The 18110-nt window shown below is 36.9% G+C and overlaps 1 protein-coding gene across 7 annotated transcripts in view; it reads right to left on the reverse strand.

Moving 5' to 3' along the window:
- C2CD3 (C2 domain containing 3 centriole elongation regulator) overlaps positions 1–18110 on the reverse strand; it is a 139291-nt gene that overhangs the window by 89630 nt on the left and 31551 nt on the right. For 6 of the 7 annotated variants that reach the window (XM_073879689.1, XM_073879687.1, XM_025848372.2 and 3 more), the window contains 4 exons: positions 10125–10272; positions 3961–4112; positions 3141–3350; positions 2403–2515 (listed from right to left, as the gene is read on the reverse strand). In XM_073879689.1, the coding sequence (XP_073735790.1) occupies positions 2403–2515; positions 3141–3350; positions 3961–4112; positions 10125–10272 (623 nt within the window). Of the gene's footprint in view, positions 1–2402; positions 2516–3140; positions 3351–3960; positions 4113–10124; positions 10273–10397; positions 10446–18110 lie in introns of those variants that run through there. The other variant, XM_073879692.1, reaches the window with a different exon arrangement.

The raw sequence follows: 18110 nt of genomic DNA on the forward strand, positions 1-18110 counted from the left end.
TGTGTGTGTGTGTGTGTGTGTGTGTGTGTGTGTGTGTGTGTGTGTGTATACCACATCTTCTTTATCCATTCATCTGTCGATGGACATCTTGCCTCTTTCCACGGTTTGGCTATTGTGGACATTGCTGCTATAAACATTGGGGTGCATGTACCCCTTCGGATCCCTACATTTGTATCTTTGGGGTAAATACCCAGTAGTGAAGCAATGTTTTTAACAGTAAGACTGAAAACAACCTAAACAGTAATATATTAATCAATAAAGGGGGTGTTTAAATTATGGCATATTCATACAAGGGAATATTATGTGGTCATAAAGGACTGGGAAGACTGAGTTCTTTATGTCCTGGTATGAAAAAATTACTAAGATACACTGTTAAAGACAAGGTACAGAACAGTGCATAAGGTACACTAATACTTGGATAAAAATGGGAGGGCAAAAAAGGATAAACATATTTGCTTATATATGCATGAAATATCTTAGGAATAATATAAAATTTACAACACTGCCTACAGAGATTTTGAATCAAGGGAATGGATTATATCTAGTTAAAAAAAATAAAACAAAGCAAAACCATGCTGTATAGGAAAGTTACTTGAATTACACGTAGGAGAATTAGGACCATATCTCTTACTCCTTAAACTACCTCCCAGAGAAGGAATTCAACACTGACGAACCGTTCACAGATCAAACTGGATAACCAAGGCAAAGAAATTCACAAAATCTTTTAGAAAGTTATATAACCTTGGATGACAGGAACATAAATGTTTATTATATTACCCTTTTACTTTTTTGTATTAGGAATACTTCAAATAGAAAAAAAAGGATGATACCAAAAGCACATGCAACAAAAGAAAAAATAAGCTGGACTAGAGCAAAATTTAAAACATTTGTGCTATAAATGAAAGTATTTAGAAAGTGAAAGGACAGGGGCATTAAGCGTCTGCCTTCAGCTCAGGTCATGATCCCAGGGTCCTGGGATTGAGCCCCGCATCGGGCTCCCTGTTCAGCGGGGAGCCTGGTTCTCCCTCTCTCACTCCCACTGCTTGTGTTCCCTCTCTCTGTGTCTCTCTCTATCAAATAAATAAATAAAATCTTAAAAAAAAACCTGAAAGGACAGCCCATTAATGGGAGAAAATATTTCAAAATCATAGCTCTCACAATGGTCTCATATCCAGAATATGTAACTCATCAGGGCCTTATATGCAGGATGCATAAAGAATTCTTACAACCCAGTAATAAAAACTTAAAAATAGGCAAAGAATCGCAAACAGACATTTCTCTAAGATATACAAATGGACAATAAGCACAGGAAAACACACTCAACATCATTAGTCATTGGGAAATGCAAATCAGAACCACAGTGAGATACTGCTTCATAACCCCTAAGATGGCTACAATAAAAAATAATGAAAGATAACCAGGGTTGGTGAGGATGTGGAGAACTGGAAACTTCCATACACTGCTGCTGAGAATGTAAAATAGTGCAGCACCTGATGAAAACTGTCTGGCAGTTCTTTAAAAAGTTAAAACATATAGTTACCATATGACCTACCAATTCCACTGTTAGGTATATGCCCAAGGGAAATGAAAACATATATCCGCACAAAAACGTGTACACAAATATTCAGAAAAGCATTATCCACAATAGCCAAAAAGGAGAAACAACCCAAATGCCCATCAGCTGATGAATGGATAACCAAATGTGGTATAGCCATACAATGAAATATACAGCCACAATAAGGAAAAAGGTACTGAAACATGCTATAACATAGATCAAATTTGAAAATATTATGGTAAGTCAAAGAAGCCAGTTACAAAAATCACATACTTAATGATTCCATTTATAGGAAATGTCCAGAATGAGTAAAATGATAGACAGAAAATAGATTAGGGGTTGTTTAGTGCGGGTGGGGGTGGAGACAGGAAAATGAAGAGTGAATGCTAATGCATAAAGGGATTTCTTTTGGGGGGGGTGAAAATGTTCTAAAATTAGATCATGATGGTTGCAAAACTCTTTGTATATACTAAAAACCACGGAATTCTTTAATGGGTTCAACGAACACTTTAAATAGTTCAATCGTATAATATGTGAATTATATCTTAAGTTGTTTTAAAAAAGGGGAAAAAAAGGCAATAGTTGAGCAAACATGCTCTAAGCATCAGGAGTTTTGCATTTTAGTCTCAGGTATGTTACTGCCCTGCTGCCCTGCATCAGGATAGTCACAGGACCTCTGGGCCAGTGTCCTCACTTATAAAATAAAAGAACTAGGATAGATTCACTTCATAATTCTTTCCAACTCTATGATTCTGTGGTACCATAAAAATCAGATGAATATTTAGGGATTGAAAAATTCTTCCACAGCAAAAATGTCTAAGGAACAGCAAACTAGTCTCTCTCTTACTTCCATCTGTAATTTTACTGGAGGCGAGTCGAACAACCTCGGTGATCAAAGCTGTCTTTCCCAATCCACCTTTAGAAAAGCCCACAGGAAAGTGATATTCCACAAAAAAGGTGCTAAAAACCAAAACCAAAAAAAGTGATTAAAACATACATCAAATAACAAACAAATGTATTTATTATCTAATCAATCCTACATATCTTTCAAGGTCCTATTTTCAGGACCTCAGATCCTCAGGGGACCCATCTGTTCTCTTGAAAGCCTTCACCAATCCTATCAGGCAGAACTTCCTTGTGCTCACATAGTTCACTTACTCTATCCATTTATCTATCTATTATTGAGACATAATTGACATATAACATTATATTAGTTTCAGGCATATAATAATGATTTGATATTTGTAAAAGATGGAAAATGATCACAGTACGTCTATAAATTTTCCACAGCATTTTTAATATAAAATACCTATTTTGCATCCTACAGCCTTTTAAATGTGTCTGTCTTGTGCTGACTGTAAAGTATATAACAACAGAGTAAGGGTCTCAATTTCCTTTATTCTCACCCTTACCTAGTATTGGCCTTGAAACCCAGTAAGGAATTCACTACATTTTTGTTGACTGATTCATATGAAAGTACTTTATAAATCATAAAATGTTATACAATTATTTATTTTATTATTACTATTACCACCACACACTTTCCAGAAATGTCAAATTTAGCTCTTCCATGTTAGAGACATACCGCTTTTTTGTTGCTGTCAGCTTAGGTGGTCTGCCAGAAAAACTTTTTTGTCCAGAGGTCATCTGAGGACTATCTGGAGGAACTCCCATTGTTTCGATGATGATTCTGACTGAATGTGTTCTACCCAAAAGGGCCAATTTATCCACACTTAGTGTCATCCCTTGGGCATCTTCTGGAGTTTCTGGTATCATTTGCTCTTCAACCAAATTTCTGAAAGGGGTTCATATAGACAGTGAAACAGACAGTCCGAGGCCCAACATGAAAGGATCTAGTTTGCACAGGCAATAAGAGGAAAGAGGAAGGGGAACAAGTATCTTAATTCACAAGTTATCAAGGACTCAGAAATGACTTTAATCAATAGAATTCTGGTCCTAACCCACAGTGAAAGAAATTTAAAAAAAAGTAAAACCATTCTTCAATCTAAAGGCTTATCTCCACGTAAGTACAGAAACTGATGTTAAAGAATTAGGTTTTCTTTCATGGGCTACAGACATTACACCTCAGTTAACCTACTACTTTAAATAACTACTATCATCACTTCTGTGTATTCCATTTCATTTGCTTTCTTTATGCATATTTTCTACAGTGTAGTACAGCACACATTCAACCTAGAATTCTGCTTTCTCAACTATTTTATTGTATCCATCTTTTCATATCATTACACTTTTAAAGACTTAATACTTAGTGTACTATTGTAATTCACTTAACCAGGGTGATAGTGTTGGGCAAAAACAGATCATTTACTTTTTACTTTACGAGATCGTGTGAAAATAATTTCCTTTGCTTTTGCCTCTAAATAAGCCATCACAGAGAGGCTCACCTATTTTTCTTGCCTGTTGCGCTTTTCTTCAACTTAAGATCATTTGACTCCACAACCTTAGGAGATTTGGCAAGAGCTTTTGACTTGTTCATTTTTTTAGAAGGGACAGTATCATCTTCACTGAAGAAATCACTGATGCTGCTATCAGATTTCTATGGGGAGAAGAAACAAAAAGAGAGGCACTTAAAAAAATTGCTTTAGGGAGAGTGGTAATGAAAACATTTCTCTAAAAGTAATCAAATTCTTCTCTGCACATATATCATTCTTTTAAAGAGACAAATGATGCCAGGGAGATAATCCCACATTTCTCCTGGTATATAAAAATAACCTACAAGTTCGGTTCAAAGAAAATAAATGAAAATAGACTCTTCTTTCAAATTCTTAACAATAATAACAATCATTACTTATTTACTATCTACTACGTATCTAGTACCAAAGGCAGATTCCAAAGCCTATCTTTCTAGCACAGTTTGAGACAAAATGGTACAATGTCACCTAACTATATGGATGCAAAGACTCCACCTTTTTTCACCACTCCATACTACTAAGTGATTTAATCTACTCTTACTCTTGCTAAGATGAACTGTTTATTATGTCACAAATTTTCTTAATGGGGAACCAGTTGTTAAGTCCCTTGGAATTAAATTTTACTTGGAGAAAAGGTAGCTTACCACAATCAACTGATCAGCCCTTTCTATCACAAAATGCAAAATAAAGAGAGAAGACAGTGTTATACTTACTTGGTTTCAAATTAAAAAAAAACTTGCTAATATAAATGCAGATAGGAAATACACAATCTAACCCTACACCTAAAGGAGCTGGAGAAAGAACAGCAAATAAAGCCTAAACCTAGCAGGAGAAGAGAAATAATAAAGATCAGAGCAGAAATCAATGAAATAGAAACCAAAAGAACAGTAGAACAGATCAACGAAACTAGGAGCTGGTTCTTTGAAAGAATTAACAAGATTGATAAACCCCTGGCCAGACTTATCAAAAAGAAAAGAGAAATGACCCAAATCAACAAAATCATGAAAAAGGGGAGAGATCACAACCAACACCAAAGAAATACAAACAATTATAAGAACATATTATGAGCAACTCTATGCCAGCAAATTAGATAACCTGGAAGAAATGGGTGCATTCCTAGAGATGTATCAACTACCAAAACTGAACCAGGAAGAAATAGAAAACCTGAACAGACCTATAACCACTAAGGAAATTGAAGCAGTGATCAAAAATCTCCCAACAAACAAAAGCCCAGGGCCAGATGGCTTCCCAGGGGAATTCTATCAGACATTTAAAGAAGAATTAATACCTATTCTCCTGAAACTGTTCCAAAAAATAGAAATGGAAGGAAAACTTCCAAATTCATTTTATGAGGCCACCATTACCTTGATCCCAAAACCAGACAAAGGTCCCATCAAAAAGGAGAATTACAGACCAATATCCTTGATGAACATGGATGCAAAAATTCTCACCAAAATACTAGCCAATAGGATCCAACGGTACATTAAAAGGATTATTCACCATGACCAAGTGGGATTTATCCCTGGGCTGCAAGGCTGGTTCAACATCCGCAAATCAATCAACGTGATACAATACATTAACAAAAGAAAGAACAAGAGTCATATGATCCTCTCAATAGATGCAGAAAAAGCATTTGACAAAGTACAGCATCCTTTCTTGATCAAAACTCTTCAGAGTATAGGGATAGAGGGTACATACCTCAATATCATAAAAGCCATCTATGAAAAACCTACAGCCAATATCATTCTCAATGGGGAAAAGCTGAGAGCTTTTCCCCTAAGGTCAGGAACGCGGCAGGGATGTCCACTCTCACCACTGCTATTCAACATAGTATTAGAAGTCCTAGCCACAGCAATCAGACAACAAAAAGAAATCAAAGGCATCCAAATCGGCAAAGAGGAAGTCAAACTCTCACTCTTTGCAGATGATATGATACTGTATGTGGAAAACCCAAAAGACTCCACCCCAAAACTGCTAGAACTCATATAGGAATTCAGTCAAGTAGCAGGATATAAAATCAATGCACAGAAATCAGTGGCATTCCTATACACCAACAACAAGACAGAAGAGAGACAAATCAAGGAGACGATCCCATTCACAATTGCACCCAAAACCATAAGATACCTAGGAATAAATTTAACCAAAGAGGCAAAGGATCTGTACTCAGAAAACTATAAAATACTCAGGAAAGAAATTGAAGAAGACACAAAGAAATGGAAAAACGTTCCATGCTCATGGATTGGAAGAACCAACATTGTGAAGATGTCAATGCTACCTAGAGCAATCTACACATTCAATGCAATCCCCATCAAAATACCATCCACTTTTTTCAAAGAAATGGAACAAATAATCCTAAAATTTGTATGGAACCAGAAGAGACCCCGAATAGCCAGAGGAATATTGAAAAAGAAAAGCAAAGCTGGTGGCATCACAATTCCGGACTTCCAGCTCTATTACAAAGCTGTCATCATCAAGACAGTATGGTACTGGCACAAAAACAGACACATAGATCAATGGAACAGAATCGAGAGCCCAGAAATGGACCCTCAACTCTATGGTCAACTTATCTTTGACAAAGCAGCAAAGAATGTCCAGTGGAAAAAAGACAGTCTCTTCAACAAATGGTGTTGGGAAAATTGGACAGCCACATGCAGAAGAATGAAACTGGACCATTTCCTTACACCACACACAAAAATAGACTCCAAATGGTTGAAAGACCTAAACGTGAGACAGGAGTCCATCCAAATCCTAAAGGAGAACACAGGTAGCAACCTCTTCGACCTCAGCCGCAGCAACTTCTTCCTAGAAACATCACCAAAGGCACAGGAAGCCAGGGCAAAAATGAACTATTGGGATTTCATCAAGATAAAAAGCTTTTGCACAGCAAAAGAAACAGTGCACAAAACCAAAAGACAACCGACAGAATGGGAGAAAATATTGGCAAATGACATATCAGATAAAGGGCTAGTATCCAAAATCTATAAAGAACTTATCAAACTCAACACCCAAAGAACAAATAATCCAATCAAGAAATGGGCAGAAGAGATGAACAGACATTTCTCCAAAGAAGACATCCAAATGGCCAACAGGCACATGAAAAAGTGCTCCACATCGCTTGGCATCAGGGAAATCCAAATCAAAACCTCAATGAGATACCACCTCACACCCGTCAGAATGGCTAAAATTAACAAGTCAGGGAACGACAGATGTTGGCGGGGATGTGGAGAAAGGGGAACCCTCCTACACTGTTGGTGGGAATGCAAGCTGGTGCAACCCCTCTGGAAAACAGTATGGAGGTTCCTCAAACAGTTGAAATTAGAGCTACCATTCGATCCAACAATTGCACTACTGGGTATTTACCCCAAAGATACAAATATAGGGACCCGAAGGGGTACGTGCACCCCAATGTTTATAGCAGCAATGCCCACAATAGCCAAACTGTGGAAAGAGCCAAGATGTCCATCGACAGATGAATGGATAAAGAAGATGTGGTATATATACACAATGGAATATTATGCAGCCATCAAAAGGAATGAGATCTTGCCATTTGCAACGACGTGGATGGAACTGGAGGGTGTTATGCTGAGTGAAATAAGTCAATCAGAGAAAGACATGTATCATATGACCTCACTGATATGAGGAATTCTTAATCTCAGGAACAAACTGAGGGTTGCTGGAGTGGTCGGGGGTGGGAGGGATGGGGTGGCTGGGTGATAGACATTGGGGAAGATATGTGCTACGGTGAGCGCTGTGAATTGTGTAAGACTGTTGAATCACAGATCTGTACTTCTGAAACAAATAATGCAACATATTTAAAAAAAAAAAGAAAAAGAAGATAGCAGGAGGGGAAGAATGAAGAGGAGTAAGTCAGAGGGGGAAACGAACCAGGAGAGATGATGGACTCTGAAAAACAAACTGAGGTTTCTAGAGGGGAGGAGGGTAGGGGGATGGGTTAGCCTGGTGATGGGTATTAAAGAGGGCACATTCTGCATGGAGCACTGGGTGTTATGAACAAACAATGAATCATGGAACACTACACCAAAACAAATTATGTAATATATGGTGATTAACATAACAATAAAAAAATTTTAAAAATGCAGATAGTAATCCAATGTCATTTTTTTAAAAGATTTTTTTGTTTATTTATTTGAGAAAGAACATAAGCAGGGGGAGTGGCAGGCAGAGGGAGAGGGAGAAGCAGGTTCCCCCCTGAACAGGGAACTAAATGCAAGGGCTCAATCCCCAGGACCATGATCTGAGCTGAAGGCAGACACTTAACTGACTAAGCCACCCAGGCGTCCCTAATCCAATGTCATTTTAAGTTTATCACCTCCACTCCCTTTTTTCAGCATCTCAGGTTGTACACTGTATTGACCTATGACAAGGGTAACAAATTAACAGTTAAATAAGCATGATCAGAATGCCCTTCAAGGAAAAAGTACAACTTTTTCAAGATGAAATTACAAAGCTTTTTGCTCTTAGGTTTTTATTAAGTGGCAGCTTTTAAAAATGGTTATAGACAAGGCATTCAAAATCTAAATGGGTCCACAGCCTGAAGGAAATTAGAGTAAATATAAAGTAGATGGTTCAAAAGCTAAGAATTTTAGGAACCAAAAGCACAGGCTAATAATGCTGAATTTCTAAGCTGCGGATGTTATTCAATATTAAGAATACCAAACCCTGGGGAAGGACATGTGCATTCTAACTCCTTGATCTTTCCATTGCATCATGGTCTACTGGTTCACTCCTTCCCATCAACAAATCTTTTCTAAAATTATTTTGTTCAAATAGCATGGGGGATTACTTGGTGCCATTTGTAAACTCACTCCTTTATTCACTAAGTACTCACTGAGTACTCAATATCCATCAGGCTTTGTTGTACTGGTAATACAAAGATAATGCAGATGTGTTCTTTTTCTTGAGGAACTGTATCCTACAACATTGCCTGAATGTCCCAGGATCCTGTGGACATCCAGGCAATAAATTCTGCTTGAGGAAGTCTAGGATGGTTTCTTCACAGAGGTGATCAGTTGATTTTTGAAGAATAGAGTTTACCAGATGTATAAAAGTATTTCAACACTCAAAGTAGAAGGATCAGTATGAGCAAAAAATATAAAGATAAAAAAAGAGTTAGAATATTTGGGGAGTGATGAGACAATCACTATGACTTAAGGGTAAAGGGCAAATGTGGGAGATAAGGTTAAGGAAGTGAGTCAAGATTAGATTCTAATGCCATACTTAAGGCTTATGAGATGATGTCGTTAATTACAATTAGTTAATACCTATAAGCGTCTATATCATGATATGTAAAAGATAAAAATATCTTACAGGGCTAGAAAAAATTAAATGAAATAATCAATTTAAAACATTTGGCACAGTACTCAAAAATAACAGATTACATGTAAATTCCCTAGCACATCAAAAATGTGTAATAAATGTAAATTTTCTCTTCTTTTATCCCACAAGTAACAGAGTATGAGTGATGCTTTTTAAAATAGGAAGACATGAAATCCTAATAATTCATAATATCTTTTAAATTCATCTCTTCCTTTCCAATCCCATTGCTGCCACTCTCCTACACACCTCCAATAACCCAATGGTTTCCTATCTGCTTCCAGGTATTCTCCCCTACTAGCTCCCTACATCATTGCTGGATTAACGTTCCTTAACCACCATTTTGATCATGTCATTTCTCCTCACTTGACATTCAAAGTTTTTCACAGACTGGTTGCAATATGCTAGCTTGCCTTATTGATGATGACTTTTCCACATAAATTCTCATCAGTTCAAATGAGATCCCTTGTGCACAAATTACTTCTCTAGACGGGTCATTCTTTCTATTCCCATTTTATATCCTCTCTCTCTCTCTAAACACTATTTTTTTTTTCTTTTTAGTAAGCTCTATACTCAATGTGGGGCTAGACCTCACAACCTTGAGATCAAGAGTCGCATGCTGTTCCAACTGAGCCAGCCAGGCACCCCTAAAATTCTTAACCTTGCTAGGCCTGTCTCATCTGTAAAATGACATATGTAAAATGGATAGCTTTCTGTCTGGCAAGTGGTAACATGCCTGCACCTAATAATATTATTAATAGTCTTATTCTTTAATTTCCAAAGCTGCAGATTCATTTACTTACAGGTGCTGTGTAAAATAAGCTCTCCAGGAGACTCTGGTCATACTGAGGATCATTCAGCTCACTGCTACAATACACATCACTCCCAGGAGATGGGGAATCTGGAGGAGAGCCTAGCCCATTCCAGTACTGACCTTGGGATAATTCAGCACTGTAGATATAAGAAAAACAAAGCAGAAGGACATTAAAAGAAGTTTCAGTTGAGCTATATTTTTCTAACTGAAAACTTTCTAAAGTTCTAAACATGAAAGAAGATATGTTAAGCAGAAGATTCACATTAGATAGAAGACTACTTGATAAATATTCTCATATTATATTCTCCCTCCTCTGGGATGCCAACAGCTAGTATTCAAAAATACACTACTGACACTGATTATGATCTCATTCATTTACATTTTTCTTTTCTGGGCACCTATTATGTGCCAGGCATGGTGTTAGGTCTTGAATGATACAGAGATGGTTAAACTAACTTGCTCTACTCTTGCACTGCTTATGGTCTAGCAGGGAGGAAAAGAATTAACTATAATTCAATGAGTTGAATGCTCATGCTGTTTTTGTGAAGAATTCATAAATATGCCTTCTTCCATTAAGCAAAAATATGTGTATTTAGCGTTATTTATAGCAAGATTAATTCCATGTGTGATACAGAAATAAGTAAAACAAAAACCCTACTTACAAAAAGTTTGTAAATTAATAAGGAATATAAGCATACAAGTATGTGTATACTTCATTCATTTTTGTTTCTCCTAAAATACCTGCTACTGAATAGACATCTGTAAATGAACTTACTGAATTCTTAATGAACATGTTATTAATCAAAAAAGCAATATTTATTATATGTACCAGGCACCATGCTAAGCATTTCAGTTATTCTTTCAACTTTGCTTCCCTTTCATCCTAGCTGCTATACTCTCTCCCTTTTTTCTTTTTCTTTTTTTTTTAAATTTATTTGAGTAATCTCTACACCCAATATGGGGCTCAAACTCATGACCGTGAGATCAAGACTTGCATGCTCTTTCAACTGAGCCAGCCAGGTGGCCCAACCCCTTAATTTCTCAAGAGAATAGCACATAATTATTACCTTCAAATTAGATCATGTTCCTACGTTTCCTGGAACAAACATAATAAATGTTCCTTTCCTCACTTTTTTTTTTTAATCTATAGCAGGGTTTCTCAAATTTAGCACTGCTTATATGGTGGGTCAGATAATTCTTGGTCATTGGGAGCTATCCTGTACATTTTAGATCCCTCTACACATCTGATCCCAGTAGTTCTTTAATTTTGATAACCCAAAATGTCTTCAGACATTACAAAATGTGCCATGGGGCTGGGAGTACGAGAGAACTGCCCCTCAGTTGAGAACTACTGATCTATAGAAATCTCTCTCTCAAAGGTGAGAACAACTCCCTAACTGCTACAACCCAACTAACAACTTCCTAATCCACAGGGTTTCTCTAGCTCCTGAGCACTGCTCCTTTTTGAAGCTCTACTTCTTGGCATTTTACATATCATTTGCTATTTATTGTTCCCCCTCACTCACTTTTTCCCCCTCACTGCACACACTTAAAGTTATGAAGATCTCCACTGTTCAGTATTCAGTCCTCCCCTTTTAATAATTTTTTTTCAATTAACACTTCTTTGAACTTATTCTACTGTCTATGGCACATTAAAAGGCCATGTTGAGTAAAAGTGGTGAGAGCAAGCATCTTTTGTTTCTGATCTTACAGGAAAAGCTTTCAGTGTTTCATCATTAACTATGATGTTTGTTGTGGGCTAGTCATGTATGGCCTCTGTTATGTTGAGGTACACTGTTTCTTTTTTTTTTTAAGATTTTATTTTTTCCAGAGAGAGAGAGAGTGAGAGTGGGGAGAGGAGCAGACTTGGAACATGGAGCCTGACTCAGAGCTTGATCTCAGGACCCCGAGATCATGACCCGAGCCCAAACCAAGAGACGCTTAACTGACTGAGCCACCCAGCCGCCTGAGGTACATGGCTTTTATACCTAGTTTGTTGGGAGGTTTTATCATGAATGGGTGTTGAATTCTGTCAAATGCTTTTTCTGTATTTATTGAGAGTATCATATGACTTTTATCCTTCATTTTGTTAATACAGTGTATCACATTTATTGATTTGTGGATGTTGAACCATTCCTGCATCCCTGGAACAAATTCTACTTATCATGGTATATGATTCTTTTAATGTACTGTTGAGTGTATTTGCTATTTTGTTGAAGACTTTTGCATCTATGTTCATCAGGGATACTAGCCCATAATCTTCTTTTCTTGTAGTGTCTTTGTCTGGCTTTACTAGCAAGGTAATGCTGGCCTTGTGAAATGAGTTTGGATGTGTTCCCTTCTCTTCTATGTTTTGGAAGAGTTTGAGGAGGATTGGTACTAGTTCTTTAAATGTTTGGTAGAATTCACTAGTGGAGCCATCTGGTTGGTTTTAGACTTCAGTTTGCTAGGAGGTTTTTGATTATTCATTCAATCTCTTTAATCAGTCTGTTCAGGTTTTCTGTTTCTTCATGGTTCAGTTTTGATAGTTGCATACTTCCAGGAATTTACCAATTTCTTCTAGGTTTTCCAATTTGTTGGCATATAATTTTTCATGGTAGTTTCTTATGATTGTATTTCTGTGGTATCAGTTATAATGTCTCCAATTTCATTTGTAATTTTAAGTCCTTTTTGTCTTCATAAGTCTAACAGTTTATAAAAAAAAAAACCCAGCTCTTAGTTTCATTGATCTTTTATATTGTCTTTGTAGTCTATTTCATTTATTTCTACTCTGATCTTTGTTCTTTCCTTCCTTCCACTAACTTTGGGCTTAGTTTGTTCTTTCTCTAAGTTCCTTGAGGTATAAATTTAGTAAGCTTTTATTTATTTATTTGACAGAGAGAGAGACAGCGAGAGAGGGAACACAAGCAGGGGGAGCGGGAGAAGGAGAAGCAGGCTTCCTGCCGAGTAGAGAGCCCAATGTGGGGCTCAATCCCACATGACCTGAGCCGAAGGCAGATGCCCAACAACTGAGCCACCCAGGTGCCCTGAGATCTTTCTTGTTTTTTAATGTACACGTTTATGCTATAAATTTTCTTCACAGACCTGCTTTTGCTGCATCCCATAACTTTTGGTATATTGTGTTTCCAGTTTCCTCTGTCTCAAGTTACTTTGATTTCTTCTTTGACCCACTGGTTGTTCAGGACCATGTTGTTTAATTTCCACATATTTGTAAATTTTCTAGTTTTCTATTTGTAATTGATTTTTAATTTCACACTACTGTGGTCAGAAAAAAATGCCTGCTATTTTAATCTCCTTAAATGTATTAATAACTGTTTTATGGCCCAGTATATGATTTATCACAGAGAATGTTCCATATGTGCTTGAGAAAAATATGTATTTTGCTATTAGATGGAAAGTTCTATGTGTGTGTGTATGTATATACATATATATATATATATATATATGTATATATATTAGGTCCATCAGGTTTGTGTCATTTAAGTCCAGTATTTCCTTATTTTCTGTCTGGATGATCTATCCATTGTGGGATGTGGGACATTAAAGTTCCCTGCTATTATTGTATTGCTGTTATTTCTCCATTCAGATCTACTAACATTTGCTTTATGTATTTAGCTGCTCCGGTGGTGGGTGCATAAATCTTTACAGTTATACCCTCTTGATGAATTGACCAACTATCATTATATCATGACCTTCTTTACCTCTTGTTACAATTTTTGGCTTAAAGTCTATTTGTCTGATGTAACAATAGCTACCCCAAACTCTCCTTTGGTTTCCACTTGCATGGAGTATCTTTATCCATCCCTTCAATTTGAGCCTATAAGTCCTTAAAGTCTCCTGTAGGCAGCATATAATTGGGTCTTGTGTTTTTATCCATTCGGTACTCTCTGTCTTTTGGTTGGAGACTTTAGTCCACCTATATTTAAAACAATTATTGATAGGCATGAACTTAATACTATCATTTTGTTAACTGCTTCCTGGTTGATTTGTAGTTCCTTTCTGCTCTCTTCCTTTATGATTTGATGATTCACTGTAGTGGCCTGTTTCAATTCCTTTATATTTTATATATTTACTATACACTTTTGCTCTGTGGTTACCACAAGGCTTACATATTTATAACAGCCTATTTTAGGGTGATAACCTAAAACACATATAAAAGCTCCCCTACCTCATTTTCTTTTTTTTTTTTTAAAGATTTTATTTATTTATTTATTTGAGAGAGAGACAATGAGAGATAGAGAGCACGAGAGGGAAGAGGGTCAGAGGGAGCAGCAGACTCCAGCCGAGCAGGGAGCCCGATGTGGGACTCGATCCCGGGACTCCAGGATCATGACCTGAGCCGAAGGCAGTCGCTTAACCAACTGAGGCACCCAGGCGCCCTCCCCTACCTCACTTTCAATTTTGATGTCACAGTTTGTAGCTTTATACTGTGTATCCATTAACAAATTATAGTTATATTTATTTTTAATACTTTGTCTTTTAACCTTCATATTAGATTTATAAGCGAAATACCCACGACTATTGTAATATTACAGTATTCTCAATTTAACTATGTATTTCCCTTTAGCCATGAGTTTTAGAATTTTGTATGTTTTCTTGTTACTACTTAGCATCCCTTTTTTTCAGCTTGAAGAACTTCCTTTAATGTTTTTTGTAAGGTTAGTCTAATGGTCATTAAGTCCTTCAGCTTCTGTGTGTCTGGAAAATTCTTTATCTTCCCTTCAATTCTGAAGGACAACTTTGCCAGTCACAGTATTCTTGGTTGGCAGTTTTTTTTTTCTTTCAGCACTTTCGAATATATAATCCCACTGCTTTTAGAGATTTACCTGTTCATTTGAGAGAGGCAGGGAAGGGGCAGAGGGAGAGAGAGAGAGAGAGAGAGAAGCTCAAGCAGATTCCCCACTGAGCATGGAGCCTGACATTGGGCTCTATCTCACGACTCTGAGATCATGACCCAAGTTGAAATCATGAGTTGGATTAACCTACTGAGCCACCCAACTTCCCCTAGTTTGTAGGATTTTTGCTGAAAAATCTAAAAGTCTTATGGAGTGTGCCCTGTCAGTAACAAGCTGCTTTTCTCTCCTTACTTTTAAGATTCTCTCCTTGTAACTTTTGACAACTTAATCATATTGTGTCTCAGTATGGTTCTCCGTTGATTCATCTAACTTAAAACTCTCTGGGATTCCTGGATCTGGATGTCTGTTTCTTTCCCCAGGTTAGGGAAATTTTCAGCCATTATTTCTTTGAATATTTTTGCCCCTTTCTCTCTCTCTCCTTCTTCTTCTGGGACCCCTATAATGTATATATTGGTCTCTTGGTTTCTAAGTCCCTTATGTTATCTAAACTCCTTTTCATTCTTTTTCCTTTTTGTATCTCTGACTGAATTCCACTGCCTTGTCTTTGAGTTTGCTGATTCCTTCTTCCCATTGATCTAGTCTGCTGTTGAACCCCTCTTGAATTTTTCAGTCAATTATTATGTTCTTCAGTTCTACGATTAGTTTGGTACTTTAAAAAATTTTCTGTTTCTTTGTTGAAGTTCTCACTTGGTTCATGTAACTGTTCTCCTAACCTCAGTGAACATCTTTATGACTGTTATTTTTAATTCTCTGTTAGGTAACCCACTTATCTCTGCTTCATTGAGATCTGTTTCTGGATATTTATTCTGTCCTTTTGTTTGGAACATATTCTTTTGTTTCTTCATTTTCCTTGACTTTCTCTGTTGAATTCTGCATATTAGACAAAACAGTCACCTGTCTCAGTCCTGTCATAATGTCCTGACAGACAGTCCTGACCTGTTTCTATTCTTGACAGTAGGAGATTAACCTCATCAATTAGTCTGGCTCCCAAGCCCCTACTTGCCTCATAAACTTTTCTGATTGTCCAAGCCTCCTCCTTTGTTCTTAGTAGCTCCCAATGGTTGAGAGTGTGCAAAGACCCACCAATGTCCCAAACAGGAGGATCAAAGTCAGTGCCTAGATGCAGGCTGATTGGAAGCTGAACCCTCAAATAGTAGCTGGGAAAGTATGTATTATTATGAGTCTCATGAATGCAAGCCCCACTGGCTTTCAGAACTAAGTGGATTTGGAGCCCATAACTCTAGAGGGAGGCTTAAAAGTTGAGGCACTAAATATGGGGTCCAAGTCCTTCACTCTTCAAGAAGTCAGGACTTGGGGGTTCCCTCCTGACTATATAGTACTGTGTTGGGAGTTTTAAAAAACAGTTTCATTTGGACATAATTCACATAAGATACAATTCACTCATTTAAAGTGAGTAATTCAGTAGTTTTTTGTATATTTACAGATATGAACAACCATCACCAGAGTCACTTTAAAAACATATTCATCACCTCAAAAAGAAACTCTACCCATTAGCTATTACCACTTACCCTCCGATCATACCCAGCCCTGAAAAACCCACTCATCTGCTTTCTTTTCTACAGATTTGTTTATTTTGTATGTTTCATATACATGGACTCATAAAATATGTTCTCTTTTGTGACTACCTTCTTTCATTCAGCATGTTTTCAATGTTCACCTATGCTACAGCATGTTATCAGTACTTTATTCCATTTTCTGGACAAGTAATATCACATTTTATGGATATATCACTTTTTTTCTTTTCCATTCATTGTCTCATGAACATTTTTAACTATAATGAATAATGCTGCTATGGAAATTCATGTACACATTTTTGCATGGACTTAGTTTTCATTTCCCTTTGGTGTATACCTAGGATCTGAATTGCTAGTATACATATAACAGTTTGAGGAAGTGATGAACTATTTTCCAAAGTAGCTGCACCATTTTACACTGCTCTGAGCAGTGTATGAGGGTTCCAAATTCTCCACATCCTCACCAATTTTACTGATTTTTTGATTCAAGCCATCCCAGTGCTTATGACGTGGTATCTCACTGTGGTTTTGATATGCATTTCCCTGAGAACTAATAGTGCTGACATCTTTTCATGCGTACATTAGCCATTTCACTATCTTCTTGGGAGAAATCTCTATTTAGATCCTTTGCCCATATTTTTAATTGAATGATCTGTCGCTTAATTAGTAAGTTGTATGAGTTCTTTATATACTCTAGATATAAATCCTTTATCAGATTAGTAAATATTTTCTCCCATTCTGTGTTCCTTCTCTTCCTTCCTTCCCCTTCCTTCCTTCTATATGTTTAGTTAGCCAACATACCATATCATTAGTTTTTGATGTAGTGTTCAACGATTCATTCATTAGTTGTGTAAAACATCCAGTGCTCATCACAACACATGCCCTTCTTAATACCCATCACCCAGCTACCCCATCCCTCCATCCTCCCTCACTTCTATAACCCTCAGTTTGTTTCCCAGAGTCCAGGGTCTCATGGTTTGTCTGACATAGGTTTATTTCTAAACTCATTTCTATTCCATTGATTTATATGTCTGTCCTTATGTCAGTACCAAATGGACTTGATTATTGTTTCTTTGTACTAAGTTTTAAAATAAGGAAGTGTGAGGGGCACTTGGGTGGTGTAGTCAGCTAAGCATCCAACTCTTGGTTTTGGCTCAGGTTGTGATCTCAGGATAGTAAGATCGAGCCCTGCATCTGGCTCCTCACTTAGTGTGGAGTCTGCTTAAGACCGTTCTCTCCCTCTGCCCCTCCCCCCCAATAAATAAATAAATCTTTAAAAATAAAATAGGGAAATGTGAATCCCCCTACTTTTCTCTTTTTCAAGACCATTTGGGCTATTCTGAGTCCCTTGCAATTTCACAGGAATTTTGGAATCAGTTTATTAATTTCTACAAAGAAGTCAGCTGCAATACGAATAGGGATTGCACTGAATCATGAACATGGGATTTTTCTACATATTTACATCTTTTAAAATTTCTTTTAATAATGTTTTGCAGTTGCAGAGTTTATGTTTTGCACTTCTTCTGTTAAATTTATTCCTAAGTGTTTTATTCTTATTACTGCTATTATAAATGGAATTGTTTC

Source organism: Callorhinus ursinus, unplaced genomic scaffold (genome assembly GCF_003265705.2).
Source record: "Callorhinus ursinus isolate GAN/ISIS: 27379988/994484 unplaced genomic scaffold, GSC_fseal_2.0 scaffold35, whole genome shotgun sequence".
In the NCBI taxonomy this organism is placed as follows: Eukaryota; Metazoa; Chordata; class Mammalia; order Carnivora; family Otariidae; genus Callorhinus; species Callorhinus ursinus.